The 18,947-nt window shown below is 44.3% G+C and overlaps 1 protein-coding gene across 1 annotated transcript in view; it reads right to left on the reverse strand.

The window, feature by feature from the left end:
* The window catches only part of LOC144115031 (protein O-mannosyltransferase 1-like), a 41,330-nt gene that overhangs the window by 9,230 nt on the left and 13,153 nt on the right, over window positions 1-18,947 (reverse strand). The window contains 7 exon segments of the mRNA XM_077649157.1: window positions 3,001-3,028; window positions 3,031-3,129; window positions 4,394-4,510; window positions 8,365-8,465; window positions 14,152-14,266; window positions 16,195-16,287; window positions 17,321-17,417. Coding sequence (XP_077505283.1) covers window positions 3,001-3,028; window positions 3,031-3,129; window positions 4,394-4,510; window positions 8,365-8,465; window positions 14,152-14,266; window positions 16,195-16,287; window positions 17,321-17,417 — 650 coding nt within the window.

Below are 18,947 nucleotides of genomic sequence, written 5' to 3' on the forward strand. Positions count from 1 at the left end.
ATTAATTTTTGGTGGTCGTCACATTGAGCCTTCCTTTTACACAGTGCTGTTACATCACACGAAACGAGACAGTTTGAATAATGCAATAGTAAACAACACGGCACAAATTATGTCATAGAGTTGCACCAAATATCTTGATAGATGATAATTAAAGTCCATGTGGAAACTGTTGAAGATAAGATTTTTGTTTCCACAACACCCCTAATGTCTGCCTTTCTAAAGACCGCTTACAGAGAGCAGTCAACCACTGTGCACAGGTGCCACTAGGATGGCTGTCACTTCTTCGGAGCCACCGCCATACTGCAGTTAACAGCACTGGTGTGCAGTGCGAACCGCTGCTCCACTGTTTGTGTACAAACGTCGGATGAACTTTCAGCATCACTGCTTTGGTACAGATGTCAAGTGTATTTTTGAAGCTGCGTAGAGAAGCAGAGCTAATGCTCCTGTGGTTGATTAGCGGAAAAGCTGATGATCCCATTTACAAGTGTCGCCCTTCGTGGCACAGGCTGACATTTTTCTGAGAGCTATCTTGCAAGTTCACACTGGTGTCTGTGAGGACACAACGGCTACGAGTAGCTGTGCCGAAAAAAAAAATGACAAAATTATCACAAACCCCACATGGCAGTAAATTAAATGCCAGCAATAGCTGCGGGAATGTGAGAACCAGCTGGTTATCTTCACAGCAGCAGTATATGCACTGTTGTATTGTTGCTGCATTGTTGTCGTAATGATTTCATTTTGTTGTGACCATTACAGCAAACACCTTAAAAATGATGTCATGATATGGAGAAGTCAACGTGTGCACGCTTGTACCCTTGCTCATTTTTGATGACACTGCATCCAGTAGATTGAATAGTAAATGCTTTTAGGATTACACAATTGCACAGGACAATAGGCAATTTTTCATTCTAGTATTTTGTATATCTCAGCTGGTTTTAGCAGACTATACATCTGCAGGTCCTAAATTTCAGTCCCATTTTCAGTCTTACTTTCGCCAAAGCACAGCCAAATGCTGCTGAGTGCTTGAACCATCCTTTGAGCAACATGCACAGTCTTCCTTCGGAGCCTGCAACATTACCAGAAAGTAAAATACTAATATCTAGGCAATAATTGGGTGATCACAGGTATCACTCAGCCATGCACGTTCAGTTGTAATCTTGTAAAGCAGTGAAAATTCTGAATAAGTCGGTGCATATGTTCCTCCTTTTGGCAAAATTACCGTGACCTGGAAAGCAAATTCTAAGGCAATTCTGCAATTGTAATCTGTGCAGTTAGAAAGCAAACTATGTGGTCCACAAACAGTGTTAGATGCTGAATTAAAAAGAATGCATTTCTGCATTAAGGGGGGATGCGGACCATAAAACTATTTTTTTATTTACGGAAGGTTTTCTACTAATATCACTCTGTAAGTGTGTTTTCTTTTTATGTAGAGTTCAAATATGCACCTCGAGTTTAACAGCACATTTAGAATTTGAATTATAAGCAGTTTTTGTGATTTTAATTGGGCTCTTTATTACAGACCATTAGCCAAAAAATGTTTATAAATTATATGAAATATTTACAGAACTAATCACCAAGATGCACTTTGTGCGGTGATGCTGTTTTTACACTTGCCAGTAAAAACAGCATCACTGCACAGCACTACTCTTCCTAAATAAATTGTTACGAGGCCCATTTCAATTACCCAAGGCAAACCAGAGAAGAAGCCCATAAAGCAGTGGCTGTTTTTATAAAATCACGAATGGAGAAAAAGAGTGTGTGCAATTATGGAGTTGTGGGAAAACAGCTGTGGTGCTCTGATGTAGTCTTAAAATGTGTAGAATGAAAGAATGTGAAACAAGCTTTCAATCTGTAGCAAAATGATGGCGGTTGGGTAGTGGCTCCAGAATTGAGATCACGTGAAGTGGAACGTGATTTCAAAGCTTGCGCTTCATTTTTCAGCTGCACGATACTCAAAATATTTTTTGTCCTTTGGGATTGTTTTTGAGCCTGGACATTTTCTGGAGATATAGTTGGAAGTACATTTAATACAAAAAACTGTGTTCTTCGCAATTTATGGCAGCCTCAAGACCCGAGTCCCCCTTTAAATAAATAAAAAAAAGCGCATATGGCTGACTGGTTTGTCGACACATTCAAGCTGATGTGGGTAGTTAGAAGAAGAGTAAATAAGGTGGTTGAATAAATTATTTCACAGCACCAGAATATACACGCATTCACACTAAATTTTTGCCGTCCACCAGCAGCCGTTGAAACCAGAAGGCCCGAAAGCCAGCAATGGCGGAAAGGTCACATGACCAAATGTGATAGCGCCCACGCTTTCACACTGTAAATTGTCTATACGGTTCTCCCAATGGCCAAGGTACAAAGAGGTCTCTCCATAAAGAGGGCAAAGTTCATGATAAGTGCCTTCCAGCTCGTGTCTTCTGGGAAGCAGTGGAGGACGTGGCACAAAATATGCACCTCTCTGTATGCCTATTAGGGCACGGGTAGGAGATGCAGATTTGCCTATGCCCACTAAAACATTTTAGAGCGCAGCTCTTAAGCACCCATTCGTGGGTTGAGCGACATCCCTTGCTGTGGGCCTCGGCGTAACCGGCAGATCAAATGAGCAGCACAGCAGAGGATGAAAGAGAGCGAATGAGGGAGCGCAGCAGAGGATAAAAGTATGGCAACAGCGAAGAAAGCACGAGGAGGAAAGCGGAGGAGGAGGGTATGGTTGCAGCTAGAAGACGGGCTCTGAGGTGGCGACCGGCTAGGAGATGGCGTCAGAGTAGCCTGCACTGTAGTCCAATCGCCCAAGGAGAGGCTCTGTGGTGGCGGACCGCTGTGCGCTCCCCAAGGCAAAACCTAAAGCAGCCTCCGGTCAGCACTGAGTGTTATGTATGCAGTCGCCTACGGTTCAACAACTGCAGCAGCTGCGCTCAAAAGTCACGTTACCAAGAAGCATAATCGTCGTCCAATCTTTTTCTAACATGCAAATAAACGGCACAGCCTAAGTACCTTCAGGAATGTCATAGACCAGACGCTGTGCCGCCTCAGAAGGTAGAAGCAAAAGATGAGCATGTAGAGGAAAAGGCATATGGTAGCCGTGTACCAGGTAACCAGATTCCCAATCAAATGAATCTGGGCCTGTAAACAAAATAAAAAAGAGAAATTGCAGACAATGATATCACGGCATGGTGAAGTCCTTGAAATACTATTACCATGGCAGAAAAACTGCCTAACATGTGTCAATGCAGGGCCCTGAAGGAATCTTCACCTTAGTTGTAGATATCTCATTGAAACAACATTTAGAGCTATTCCAGTTGGCCTTGCATTGCTAACTGAAAAACAGCATCAGTACAGCACTTGCACTGAAGAATGGGAGTCTTTGTCCACTTCATGTCAAAATTTCAAGCAGAATAACAGCCTGTGGGGCGAGTTAGTGCATGATGAAATGCGCATGTGCTGTCCTGCTCTTAAGCCAATGTCATTGCACCACCGTTCCTTTCATCATGCACCAACTCGCCTCACAGGCCGTTGTTCTGAAATATCTTTCTTATACAGTGGACCCTGTTATGTGATTCCTTTCTATGCTCAAGTACATGTGCTCATCGCTCACATCGCTTCCTCAACCTGGTGCACATATGTTGTCCTGTTCTTGTGGCATTGTCGTTGTGTTGCTGTTTACTTCAAGTAGCATCTGCTTCAGTCCACTTCATGTGAAAAATTTTAAGTGCTGTATATGCACAAATTTCCCCCCAGATTTGCAGAAATAAATTAACACGACTTCGGCAAATCATTGTTATCTTGAAGTCACAAGCACTAAGAAAAATTTTGAGGTAATGGAGTTTCAAGACAAGTGAATTACCAGAATTTTCAGTGTACTAATCATGCGGTGCAGAAATTTAAGCCTTTTATTAAGCTTTGTTTTGCAACACAAACTACACTATGAAAATGTAGTCTGAAAGAGCAGGCTAGCTCTTGCCTCGCGCTATGGTTCATAACCTGACCCACAGGCTTGGAAACTGTTGGCTGATGGCCTGCCTCCCCCACCCCCCACACACTTTAAAGCAAAGCCGGGTTTTCTGGTATACATCTATATGACAGTGTTTTATATGCCTACAAGAGACTGGGAAAGAAGAGACAGAAAAAGATTGTACTCCAACAACAGCACTGACAATGCATTAACTATTTTGGTTATTCTTACAAAGCAACTACCTTCTGACACCTGAAGTTGGGTGAAACATAAACAACAGATGACTTGTATGAAGAAGGCAAGAGGACAAAGACACACACACATCATCAGTGACTACAATATTTTACAATGAAAATGCAAAGTCAAGAAATCTAATCTTTTTTTCTCTCTGCAAGATGAGAACTGCAAGATTCTTTACTAATTTCCAGAACTTACATTGGTGACAGGGCTTATCCAGTATGCAATGCCACGAATCATTAGTGGCCATTCCATAGGCTCAGAGCTGTACACATGGTCCTGCACGTTTTCCTGGTTTACTAACAACATTTTGTACTAGAAAGAAAAAAATGAAGGCTTTAGCTTTCTTTGCACCTTTCCGATGAAATGAACTGAACACAATGCTTTCATTCGATGCAAGCAGATTTTAGCAGTGACGAATGCTATCCATATTTTACATGGATTCTCAAAGTTACATGGAACTGAGAGTTGCTACAAGCAGCTGCCTAGGGTTCTTTGTGTGCTTGAATAAGCCACCTGCCAACCTCGAACCACAACACTTTTTAAAGAGAAGTTTTGTTGCCAATATGCAGTCACATTTTGGATAGACTCCTTTGCTCTTTCTACACACCTTTCAAAGCTTCAAATTACTTATGTCTGTAAACTACACTTGCTTACGAAGCAATAATTGTTTTCAAAGACCTCGATTTTCTTACAGCAATGGAGAGTTTTGAACCTGCACTGCCCTATTCCACAACCATTAATTAAAAAGTACAAAAGCATATTGAAGAATTTTTTGGTCAGCGAATGCACCCATTCTTGTGTACCCCGATACTGGAAACAATGATCAGCAAGTGCAGAGTGAATGCACGTGGCCAAAGGTGAGAAACAGAAAATAAACGTGGCCTCAATCTCAGCAACCTTTACTCTTAATTCTTCAAATCTTAATTATAGCACACACCTTCAAAATTACTTTCTTACTTCTATGTTGATTACACATGCTTGACAATTTTTTTATGCATCATCACCAACACCCAAACTATGTCTTCTATGGGGCAAAGGCCTCTCCATATCGCTACAGTTAACCCTGTCTTGTGCCAGCTGCAGCCACCTTATCCCCGCAAACTTCCTAACCTCATCCACCCATCTGACCCTCTGACACCACTTGCTACACTTGCCCAGTCTTGGTATCCAGTCTGTTACATACACGCATGCATCAAAAACCATTGACGCATGGTGCCATGCTATGGGGCAACTTTCATTCTGCCATTCCATTCTATGAACGCAACGCCATTCTTCAACGTCAACTTTTCTTTAATTTCAAGGTGCGCTTAAGAAAGCACAAACGTTAATAAAATGCAAAACTGGTGCATTTAACAACTAGCTTTGCATGCAACCATGCAGTAATGTGGCAGGATACACTGACAGTATGAAAGTTTCACAGCAGAATTGCTTAATTTAGTTTTACATGATTTTTTGCACCAAAATAAATGTACAACTACTTGTTCAGCCAGTAATATCATACTTGATGCTATCAACATAAGGTGAAAATTTTTTCATTTCCACCGAAATTGTTTACACATTTGGATCAGTTTAGGCACCCCCAAAATAAAATAACTAAACACAGAAGCAAGCTAAACTCTGCAGGTGATATAAGGCTGACGAATAGTCTGATAGAGCCACACACCCAATTCTATGCAGCCAAAGCAGATCATCCACTTGCTTAGAATGCATTTAGGCTTTATGTTCAACAGTATAAAAATATTTTTCAAACTTCTACATTTTTAACTCATTGCAGGTAAACATGGCAAAGGAATGGGACAAGGGACAAGGTTTCCTTCACTCATTTGAAGGACTGACAAGGTTCCTTGGAATTAATATGGTTGAAAGCCTTTACTTTACAACATTGGTCACAAACCTGTAAATATGAAGACACTACAAAAAGTGATTACCAGGAATAATGCAATGACAAACAACAAAGCATGTGATTTCTGCTCATGTAAAGTTCCCCATTCCATATAGCTTCTTCAGTGGCAAAGCCAAGTATTCTATGATCTGTATACAGTAGCCGACGGGTAATTCGGACTCCAATAATTCGGACTTGTGGGATATTTCGGACCTCAATGAGGCACCGTCAGTCACCCCATAAAAGCACATACATATTCGCGACGGATATTTCGGGTTTCAAAAGTCCGAAAGTTCAATTTTTCGGACTAATTTCAGTCGCCTGCGGGAAAAAATCGGCCATCTTATCAGCTTTTCGCCAGCTATAGTGCTATATATACGCCGGTGCAAAAGGCACCATCTTGGATTGAGGTAGATTTACGCCGCAGTTGGATTGGCTTGACGTACTTTCGGTACCTCATTTTTGCCAGTAGAAGTCCTTGCGATCTCTGACACTTCAAGGTGGCAGTCGGATTGTCATCACCGTCAACTTGCTTTTGTCGCCGACGTTATCGCAGGCGGTTATCGCTTGTCCCATACGTTGAAAATTGGTTGTTGGGGGAAGGAAATTGCGCAGTAGCTATCTCACATCTCGGCGGACACCTGAAGCCCGCATTAAGGGAAGGGATAAAGGAGGGAATGAGAGGAGAAAGGAAGAAAGAGGTGCCATAGTGGAGGGCTCCGGAATAATTTCGACCACCTGGGGATCTTTAACGTGCACCAACATCGCGCAGCACATGGGCGCCTTTGCGTTTCACCTCCATCGAAACGCGGCCACCGCAGTCGGGTTCGAGCCCTGGTAATCCGGATCAGTAGCCGAGCGCCCTAACCACTGAGCCACCGCGGCGGGTCTCATACGTTCGCCATTCGCCGTTTCGTCACTTGCGTTTCTCTGACCGTGTCGACCCAGTGGCGTTCAGTCTTCACGAAATTACATCCGTTCGCCATTTTGTGATTGCGTCCGGCGGTTCCACCGCTTTGAACGAAAAGTGCCTTGTCTTTGCATGTGTTTGACTAGCAGTGTGGTGCACACTCGGGTTGTGGACAACATGGCTCCGCCGGTGCCGCCGGGTCCGTCAAAGAAGCGTGGGGAGTATTCAACTAAATGCAGTGACCTTGCTGTCTAGAGTGTACAGTGAAAGCCCAACTTTGGCACAAATACAGGCGCATATCGTCGCCAGCAAGAGAAATTTTTCGCAGGTAGAATCAGTGACATTTTTAAGCCGATTTCATCTCAATAACGTGATTAAAATTTTTTGTACTTCACGGATTTTTCGGACTGTTTGGTTATTCAGACCATTTTTCGGGTCCCTTAGAGCCCGAAAAGTCGGTCGGCTACTGTACCTACCGTAAAAACCGGACTATAGGTCGGACCGGAATATAGGTCGACCCCCTAACTAACCAATTCTAAAAATGAAAAAGATCTTTTTCAATGAGAAAAGTACCGAAAGACATCCTTACTTTGAAACAAATGCGACTCGAGAGGTTGCACAATGGTGACAGTATTTAATTTCATTTAAATGCTGCTTGTATGTACACCCGTCAAATTTTTTAACAATATCGCGCACCAATCGGCCCGCGTGTTTGTTTCTGGCACAGGCAAGTAAGGCGCCGTAGAGCAAAGTCCTCCTCTTCATGAATCGCCGCAACCATGATGGCGAGTCTTTAAATTGCGCCCTCGTGAGTCTAGAGGCACGCGCGATCTCTGCCGCTTTCACGCGGATGCATTCGGCAGTCACAGGCAGCGATCTTGCTCGCAGAGCAACGTTTCCTTCCTATTCTCGATACACTACGGTCTGCCCACGAAATGATGTTTTCTTCTGGTTGCTGCAAGTTGTAATACGCAGCTTCTGCCTCTGCCAGTACTGAATGCTCTTTTCGGATACTCCAAATTCGCGCTGTGCCGCCAGGTTCCCGTGAGCTTCCTCGTACTCGTGTTTTTCTTGAAGGCGACGGTAAATTGCCGTTAGCTTCCGCTTTGCATCTACTGAAACACAAAATGGCGGCACTGCTGCTGATGGCGATGGTGATGGAGGCTGTTGACTTCAGCCACCCATTGTTGCAAGACTTCCGTATTTTTTCCGCCAATGACCGGTATATAAGACGGGGGTCGACTTTTCACCATGTTTTTTTGAAAAAAAGTTCGACCTATATTCCGGTTTTTACGGTACTTTCATATGGTGTTCTAATACAGGCCTCTGTATTTAGGCTTATTTAAGCACATAAAGCCTAACAAGCCATTGTACCTGAAGCTCCCACATCTTCTGAAAGAAGGTCAAATGCGTGGGCTGCAGTGGTACAAATTCTGCTGACACCATGTCACGTTCTCGCTCTTTCTCGTCTGAATCTGCAATGTGCCATACAGGAAAAGAAAGTTAACATACACTTCATCACTTATGGCAGACATATGACGTCATAAGTGTTGGAAGCATGCATTATACCGCTAATGAGGTCCATCATAAAGTGAACAGTGTAACATTACATTACACACCATTGTGGCCCACAATATACCACACACCAGGTCATAGAGGCCAAGCAGAAAAAGGACCTTATATGGCCCCTGACCAGGTCTGAACATTTTTAAATAGACACGCGTGGCGTGTAGATCAAGCATCGATGATAGTCTCTGCAAAATACTAGAGCCATGCATACCCTGAAAAGTAGTGAAAATTCAAATTAAAGCCCTTTCACGCCTCTCCTGAACAAAGCCAACCTTCTCATCCTTTATGTTGGCATCCGAGTGTTCACCATGACATCTCAGCAAATGGCATCTCATTGGTCTATCATTCTGATTGACGGGTACAGGATGTGCCCAGACAGCGTGTTGACGTAGCACGGAATGACGTACTACACTTCCAATGACATTTGTGTCGTTTGCTGCGCACATACTTTTCCATCGTGCCTTTCACTTTTGTGCACACATATCTGCACACAAAAACATGATTTTTAGTTTCTTGTCCTAGCCCATGTATGCTTCAGCATGTTCTGGGTGCTGTGCCGTTTGTATAGTCTTCATCTTGTTCATGTTTTTCCAGTTCAGAAAGCTTGCAGGTGAACAGTCTTTGCACAGAGCTAATGTGTAACTCAGTTTCAAGACCACTGCTCATGCATACTGCCATACTCCCTGCATTGTAGCAATGACAACTGTGCTGAGCTCAAAGCGTGACGAACCAGAACATACTGCCCCCACACGCCAGATGATTTCCAGGGGGCCTTTCTAATCGCGCACATATGGCGGGGTCCACTTCAATGTGAGGACAATCGTGAACCCAATCCAAGTATGAACAATGGCCCATCAGAAACACCAGGCTACAAAGCAAACAAAACCATACGGAAGACTGAAATACCGCTGAGGGCGCCACCGGAGATACTTTGGGCCACAAAAAACAAGCAAAAAGTAATTGGCATGGTGGGGCTATGACGTAGGCATCTGATGTACCAAACCTGCACTTCCTGCTTATGCTGGAAAAGGAGGACAAATTTCGCTTGAAGGGGCCAGTCAACCAGGCGGGAGAGAGAAAAAACTTGGAGAAGGCGCAGACGAAGAGGAACATGGAAAAAATCGCTGGTTGCAACTGCTGTAACTCAGCTATTGATAGATGTTTAAAAATTTTTTTTGCGGCCATGCATTTTGGGAACGATGCTTCACAACCACCGGAGTATAACATTTTTGACCAGAAGGTGGTCGAGGCCCTTTAAAAAGTCAAGAAGCTGCATCATAGAAGCAGCACAGCAGACGCTTTATTTTTAATTATCCTCTCCAACTTCCATGTCAACAAACATTACATATATGTAAAAACAAAAAAAAATGCTAGGCTTTATTTTTAATTATCCTCTCCAACTTCCATGTTAACAAACATTACATATATGTAAAAACAAAAAAAAATGGTATCTTATTAGTCCTGGAAGTACTGCAGAAGTGTTAAATGCTCATCAAATCTGGAAAGAAAACATATTAAACTTTATGTTCTGCTGCTATCCACACCTTTCGCTTCAAAAGCCTGGCAGATGTGCTTATTGAAATTAACTGAAGCAATGCGTATACTATACGAACAAAAGGCACAGTCTTTGGTTCGTATAGTTCACTAAAGACAGCCATCTGTGCATCTATACCTTCACCTATATAGGCAACTGATTTGATCAATGTCATGTTGGTTGCATGGTGAACACTAGTTACGCAAACACTGATCACAAACATAAAGTATGTTTACAGTTTGTATTAGTATCAACTTGCATTTCATATTTGTCAATGATGCATTGCTCGAATTCCAAGCGTATTGGCAAAACTGTGAAGCTACAGCAATATGGCTGCCAAAATAGAAAAATACTTCAAACGAAAGGAGCCAAGGTGTAACTTTACTAGCCTTGTGCAAATAGTGGCTTTCAGGTTTGAAGCAAATTCAGTGAAAAATGATTTACTTCAAATAATTTTGAAGCTTATATTTCAAATACGTATTTCTGGGTCATAGAAAATGACTGAACAGCAGAATTAGGCTCAAAACCATTTATGTCCCTGACATGAAAGGCTGCAATATCCAAAAAGAAAGTGCGCAAATGATTTTGAAGCCAATTTCAAAATTAGCAAATGGAGCACTTCGAATGCACTGAAACAACGATCAGGAAGCATTCCAGAAACATTACCTGCTCTTGACAAATCCCGTACTAAATATCTGAGCACCAGACACAGACATTTGGATCGAATCAAATATCAATATTTTACCAGAGTTGCCAGCCGATTTTTTAAAACTCGGTGGGACCAGAAAAATGGTCCAAATAATTGAACAGTCTAAAAATCCACAAACGGCGAAAAATCACATTATTGAGATAAAATCTGCTTGAAAAAATCGTAAATTTTGCCATCTCCCAAGTTTCATCCCCAAGCAATAATGTCAGCTTGCACTGGAATCAGTGTCAAGCTTCTGTCATGCCTGGACCACATTCCAATGAGACAAAGTATAGTAAAACCTCGATAATTCGAACTCGGTTAATTCGAAGGTTTCCAGCGGTCCCGTATTTTCAAATGTAAAGTTGGCCGGATCATTCAAACAGGCGGCCTGGGCCAGCCCGGTTAATTAGAAAATTTGGGGTGCTATGCGGCAATGCCTGATCCATGTTTCGCCGCAAACCCGGCGAAACGACGGCCCTACGGAGCCACGAGGCAAACCCACATAGCAATGAAGATGATTTATAGGCGAAGCGGCCCAGTCGGAGCACTCTCGGCACAAAAATCGGTCCACAGTGCGCCCCGCGGACCGCCGAAATGCACGCCTGCAGAGGAGAAGATGTGCTTCACTGCAATGCGGCGGGCATACTGGTTTTTATCACGTGATCTCGCCCCCACGCCATCCCATGGCGTGGTTCACCCTCTCTCTTCGCATCAGGGAGGCACGCGTTCCATACCGCGACCGCTCTTCCCCCGTGCCTCTGACGCTGCAAGTATGCCGCCACCACCGGCAAGTAGGTCTCGCCTGCACCATTTATTTGTGTTGTACGCGGTGGTTAGGGGTCGGCTACTGTGCCGTTGCTTTTTTTGGGCTGTGCAGAAGTGCTAGCTTTGTGACTGTACCAGCGAACGAAATGCCGAAGTAAAAGACTTTAACACTGCAGCAGAAGTTCTGCTTGATCCAAGAAGCAGGCAAGAACGCTTGTTCCAAGACAGAGTTGGCTAAAAGGCACGGCGTGCCCCTCTCGATGTTGTCCACAATACTGAGCAACAAGTCGAAAATACTAGAGGCTTACGGCAAGACATATTCTTCGAAGCGGACATGAGTGCGGGCTCCCACGTACCAAGATGTGGAATCTGCTCTGCTTCGCTGGCAGCAGAAAGCAAAAGCAGCCCACCTTCCCGTCAATGTAACGCTACTACGGGAGAAGGCCAACGACCTAGCTCTACAACTTGGGCACGAAGAATTCAAGTGCAGTAACGGATGATTTTGCCATTTTAAAGAACGCAATAATTTGACATTTCTCACCATCTGTGGTGAGAGCGGCAGCACTAACGAGAGCGTTGTCGAGGATTGGAAAAAGCACACTTTGGCGCCGTTGCTTAGCGAGTACGGTGCAGACGACGTTTGCAACCTTGACAAGGCTGCACTTTTTTATAAGATGCTGCCAACAAAAACATTCACAGTGAAGAACACCGCAATCAAGGGTAGAAAACAGGCCAAGGACAGGATTACAGTGCTGTTCGGTGCGAACATGTGCAGTAAACACAAGCTGCCGCTACTGGTTGTCGGGAAGACGGGGAAGCCTCGCTGCTTCAAAAATGCGCGGCTGCCGCCAAAGGGTGAACTCGTCTACAGGAACAGTAAGAAAGCCTGCGTGACAGGTGCAATATTTGAGGACTACATGTGGCAACTTGACGCAAGTTCGCGGCCACAGGCAGGAATGTCCTATTTGTCGTCAACAACTGCTCAGCACATGGCAACATCCCACATCTCCAGGCCATCAGGATGGTATTTTTACCTCCGAACACCACTTCCATCTCACAGCCGATGGAGCAAGGCGTCATTCACCACACAAGGAAGATTTATTGGCACCACCTGCTCAAGCGCATGCTCCTTTGCTATGATAATTGCAAGGAGTATTCCATCGACCTCCTCGGAGCCATATGCCTCAGGCCCGTTCCACGTGCTGCGAATTTCACCTTCCGACACTGCGAATTCGTTCAGTCTGCGGCTAGAGAGGGCCGCCGCTCTTGCCGCAGACGGCTTGCGAACGATTTCCGTCCGGTTGGAATTCATTCGCAGCGTTGGTGTGTTCGCTCTGCGACTGACCAACAGGGAGCATCCACTGCTTGGCTCCCCGTTAGGCTTGGCTTTGGCCAGCTTTTATCAGGCTTGGCTTTGGCCGTCATGTACTTTCGAATGATTCAGAACTGTTTACTTTGATAAAAAGATATGAAATGCTACCTTGTATCTATAAGTGCGTATGACTACACCAACATAAACACATTCCATGTTGCATTACTCCCGCATTTATTCACGGGTTGGATAAGCAGACATCTAGCAACCCTGTTGTCACAACCGAACGAATTCGCAGGTTCCGCGTTGCATGTGAAAGGACTGAGCGGCAATCGCATTACAGCGTCAGCTGCGGCACCGAATTCGCAGTGTCGGAGCGGCAAAATTCGCAGCATGTGAAACGGGCCTCATGGTGTACGCTTGGAAACAAGTGGAGCCCACATTGATCAGACGGTGTTTTGAGCACGCTGGTTTTTCCAGTGAAAGCACTGTTGATGCCGATGCAGACTAGCCATGTACGCTTGACGAAGAAGGAGGAGAGTATTGCAACCGCATCAATGCACTCTGCGCAGAGGAGGGTGAGTCCAACGCAGTCGGCTTCGCTGAGTATCTGAACTTTGAAAGTGATGAACAGACAGGCTACTCGGACTTGGAGAGTGAGATTACTGCTGCTGCGAACATGCGCGATAAGAGCGACGATAGCAACGACGACACCGACGAGCCTACCCGAACACCAGCTCTCAGTGAAGTTACCGGATAGCTGAACGTTATCCGCAGTTTTGTTGAGTGCCACGGTGGAAGTTCTGAAATGTTTCACCTAGTTGACCAACTCGAGAACATGACCTTCGGCGCCGCAAACTACCGGATGCGGCAAACCAGCATCTCTGATTACTTTCAGCAATTCAAAATATGCCGTACAAAGGTAGCGCGTTCCTGCAACGAATTTTTTTGCCCGAGTAGTATTTTTTGGTGTGTTCGGTTAATTCGAAAAGCCGCTTAATTTGAAGATTTCTCGCGGTCCCGATGACTTCGAATTAACGAGGTTGTACTGTATAGTGTTGTGTTGGGTTTAGTGGCGCATAAGCATCTAAGGCTATCATGCGCCAAACTGAAAGTATAGTGACAATTCCAATATAATCATGCACACAAATCGTACCACTTCACTGCCCGGCTGCCTCATTCTTGTCTTTCAGCTCCCACAATACTACAGCGCACCTTCCTATTTAAATATGAGAGCTTGCGGAGCTTTTTTTTTTTCCGCCGATGAGTTGTTCTTGTTCTGTCACTCACTTTTGGTGTAACGATGCTCTTCTACATTCCACACCGTGTCATCCTGAGAGATAAAGCGATCAGTGACAACTTCATGTTGATGAAATCCCCAGTCGGGAAGCTGCTTGCCGCTGAACTGGAATCACAGAAAGCCAAAAACCAGTAAAATGACAATGTCACTGAACTGAATACAGTAAGCCTGCCAAAATTAAATTCTATATGAGAACAGTAAAGCTCTTCTGATGAAATTGACACTGTATGTAGACAATTCATTTTAAAAATGCTTTACTTTTAAAACCGGCCACATAAGGAAGCTGCAACTGAAATGCACAAGCTGTGCAATCTCACTAACTGACAATATATCCCATACCACAGAAAGCCTGCCACCACGGTGTTAGACAAAGCACTGATAGGTTCCCAAAGTGAAAAAAAAAATTAGGCATACGTGTTCAGTTATGCTTTATTTATCAGTTACCATGACAAGGCTGGCTGCTGAGCAAGTACCAGTGTCAATGCGGTCAACTAATAGCTCGGAAGTATGAATATTGTAGTACAGGCATAGAAATAAAACATCAACTCAACAATAATAGCTTACTTCTTCATAGTACTCTAAATACAGAATGAAAAGGTGTATTTCGAGTACTGTGAAGAAGAAAGTTTCTTCGAAGCTCCAAGCCTTCTATTGTTACAGCTCCCATTTGTTCTCCCTCCAGGTGCGAGACAGCACTATACCAGTACCACTGCTGCAATAACTCAGTGTTCTGGATTGTAGTCGCTGCAGATGATGAGGATTTAACAATTAATTCCGACCGAATCGGGTAAGTAACCCTTCCAAATGCAGTACAAAACAAAAGTGAGATTGAACAAGAGAGCACTTAAGCAGAGAAAATACTGTCCCAATTCTCTTTGAGTGATGCAACACTCAATATGTCACACGGCAAAAAATATTGAACATGGCAGCCATCACATACAAACAAGGTTGCACTGGTTGCAGATAAGTACAAATTAGTATTGTTTTATCAATGCTCATTTGTAAGAAGTGTCACTGCCTCCCTAAACTCCTGTATTCTTAATGTTAAAGAAGAAAGAAGAGTATGAACTCGTAGCAAATGGCAACTGCAAGTTGATACAAGGTGTTCTGGACATGCATGGGGAAAGATTAAGTGCTGGTAATGTTGCAAGATATTCATTCTTAGTATGATAAAATCACGAAGACATGATATTAGCTTTATTTTACAACCTAAATTTTAACCTATTTTCATTTTAATTACATCCACTTCAACATTTTCGTTGCCTGTGGTGTTCTATTGGAGAGACAACATTGGCGGGCCCACTTCAATCTCACAAGGCATTGACCCTATGAAGCACTCAGTGACTGGCTGAAGCAGCAGAGGCAGATGCACTGCTCAGCTGCGAAATAAAGCGTCTTTGGACCAGCCGTGAAATAAGTGAGGTGCGCATCGCTACTGAAATGCACTTGATTCGGCAATCCTATTTCTTACTGCATGGCCTCCAATGCTGCAGAAGGGGGTACAGTGAGGGCTACAGGCAGTGCACTGTATTTTTATTTTTAGTTCCAAAAAGGCAGTTCACAAAACTGTGGCACTAATAAATGAATGCCACGGATACAGGTGATGCAACTGCACCACTACCCCTTCTGTCGAAACTGAGAGCCGCACCCACTTCCAATGCTTCAATCATTCATCAAGGGGCACTGTGAGCCCCTTGAGCAACTGATGCTCCGAGATATCAAAGTTAGAATACAGGCCCTGCACTATGAGATGCACATTTCCTACAGAGCACTGAGGCTGCTGCTGAACACCACAGCTATCCTGTGCTTCAAAGGCGGGGTGTGAATGCCTACACATTCATCTGCCATGATGTTGCACAGCAATGGTTGCCTGCATATGTGCACTGTGCAACTGAAGTCACGTGAATAATCTCCATACCAGTGCCAAGCTGTCTTGAGCCTCTGCAAAATAGCCAATGCCTCTGCAGCAGTCTGTAGTCCATAATGGCACAAAGTTCAGAGTAATTTGCACATGAATCAAGACTTTAGCTTACCTTCAAGGCTTGGCTTGTGTTGACATGAATTAACCGCACGTGTGAATGTATGGTGTGCCACACATCCCCCTCTGTGTCTCGGTTGACGATGTCCTGTAATGTAAAGAAAAAGCCAGATATAAGGAAGTACACAGGTATATACCGTATAAACACATGTAAAAGCCGCACTTTTTTTCCCGATTCCAATTCCAGGGCCAATTTTCGGGGTGCAGCCCACACACATGATGTGTGAAAAAAAATTTTGTCTTTATAGTAAAAACACACCAATCAGGGAATGAGCAGCATTTATTCTATGTTCAATCGTCACTCGCGGAGTATTCAGACTCCAAGATGGTGCTGTGCTCTGGTGCACGCTCATCCCAAAAAAAGTCGCGCAGCATGTCCGCTGTCAATGCTTAGCCGTTGTTCCGTGCTTCCATCAGAGCAGCTCTTCTTCCAGTTCGGGGAAACTTGCACGGCTTGCCTCACAAAGTGCGCTTTTTGCAGCTTGTGTTCCTCAATGCATCCTTTTGGTTGCACCATCGGTCGGACGCACTTCTCGGCGATGCCGAATTTCCTGCCTGCCGCACGCTTGCCGTGTTCGACAGCAAACTCCCAGCCGTGTAGCTATTAATGTGCTTGCCCATCATGCTAAAACAGCAATGCTCGGTGGCAGCATGCAAAAGCCACAACTACGGTGAACTAACACGGTACTACTGCTACTACAACTCCCGTGCCTTTGACAGCCACAAAAGGCTGGAGCTGGTGACACTCATGCTGGTACTGATAATGCAGCGGAGGAAGAAGTTGACGATGATGATCATGAGCCGCGGCCTCGGGCGCTATCTGTGGGCGGTACCCGGAAGCTCGTGTGCAAAAGCGTCGCCTCCGCCCCTATCAAGCGCACCTTTGCTCGCAGCCGGAGCCGATTGCGGAGGCCACGGCACGTGCATTTCGAAGGCCATTTCCACGTGGGTCATGGAAGGTTTGGGTGCAGCCCTTACACGAATAGTATTATTTTTTTTAAATATTTCCTTTGGGAATACAGGGTGCGGCCCATACCCGAGTTTATATGGTTATAATCAAAAGGATAAAAAAATACTAAAGAATAGAGAGACAAGAGATCATTCATCAGAATTTCACTCACCACTCTCCACAGATTTTGTGATGGGAATGATATGTTATAATTTATGTAGCATGACACCTCCTGGTGCTGAGGAGACATAGGAGAAGCAACATCATGGCTGAAAAACAAGAAAAGGCCAATCACTGATGATGACCAGCTGAACAGAAATCATTTGTTATTGTTTCTACGCTCAGGTCATGTTTGGAAATTTGGCAGTGTGTATTCCTTTGGCTGCCAACTGAACCTCTCTACAAATATCTCCCTGCCAACAGCTCTATATTTTGTAGATGTACTTTTCTATCCATGAAGAGAAGCCCTGCTGCTGGCATCAGTCTACTTCCTGCCAATTGGTTATGTCCAGCTCAGAGGGCAGCTCAAGCTCTCTTCAAACAGGTAAGATTAAAACATACGCAGCCAGCAACTGCCCTTTTAGGACGGCTTGTTCTGGATAGTAGATATCAAATTACGCAACCCCCGAACATAAACAGTGAAACGCAAATTTAGTGGTACAACTAAATGTAACTAATTAACAAAATTTTCAAGCTACTAAGACAGCTGCTTTCACAGCTAACATAAATAGCAAATGAGAATGCCCAGTGTCCAGAAAAGCAATGACTTGACATACATGCAGCAGACCTCATAGTCCATAAACATAAAATAAAACTTGTAAGCACAGGCTGGAATAACATGGTAAAAAAAAAAACACAAGAAAACCGTACACAAAAGAACCCCATTAATTCGAAGCCCATGGGACCAAGCAAAACGAAACAAAACGCAAAAAAAAAATGGCGGAGGATTTAGTGTGGTTAGGCCAAATGAAAATTAGGTGCGCTCGCACTGGTTTTCACTTCGGTTTAAGTTTGAGGCTCCGTTTAAGAGTGCAAGGCAATACCAGTGCGTTTTGGATCCATTGTGCATGGCTGGAAATTGATAGAGATGACGACATCCAAAGTACAGAGAGACTAGCAGCCAACCACATGCGATGTTCGGCCGCAGCTATGACGTAGTGGTCTAATGCAGTGGCCAGCGAAGATGATCTGCTCGCGCCACCGCACGTTCGAAACCCACTTGCGACCAGTGTTTTGCCGTAGAGTGTTTTGCACAGATGGCCGTAAAGCCTGCTGGCAGATTTCCCACAACCCGGTGGGCAGGTTGCCACCTTCCAGAGGCTTCGGACAAATTAACATCGGCAAGTGCAAAACATTGCCAACTGCGTGCAGCCCTTCGAGTCACTACCAATACGCTCAACAAAGTTGTGCACGATGCTTAACAATTAATTCTTCTTACCATGGGAGCTCGTCTAGATTTGGTCATGGCAGCTACGCCATTGGAAGTTATCAGAATTTCAGTCACGGCGGTTTCAACGACCACAGAACATGGTCGTGCACCTCTCGCAATCAAACTCACAGTTACTGGCAAAACTTTGCTACTCGCCAGCATTTTTATACTCCACATCTTTCAGCCAAGCTTGAATACCGTATTTACATGATTGTAAGTCGACATATTTTTCAAAATTTGAAAATCTGAAGTGGGGGGTCGACTTAAAATCGAAACCAAAGCATCGCACCATAAAGGCGAGCCAAACGAAGACAAACGAGATATCAGGCATGCTACAGCGTGGTTGCATTTTTGCTGCGCGGCTCCGTCG

This window comes from Amblyomma americanum, chromosome 1, assembly GCF_052857255.1.
Source record: "Amblyomma americanum isolate KBUSLIRL-KWMA chromosome 1, ASM5285725v1, whole genome shotgun sequence".
NCBI classification, from domain to species: domain Eukaryota; kingdom Metazoa; phylum Arthropoda; class Arachnida; order Ixodida; family Ixodidae; genus Amblyomma; species Amblyomma americanum.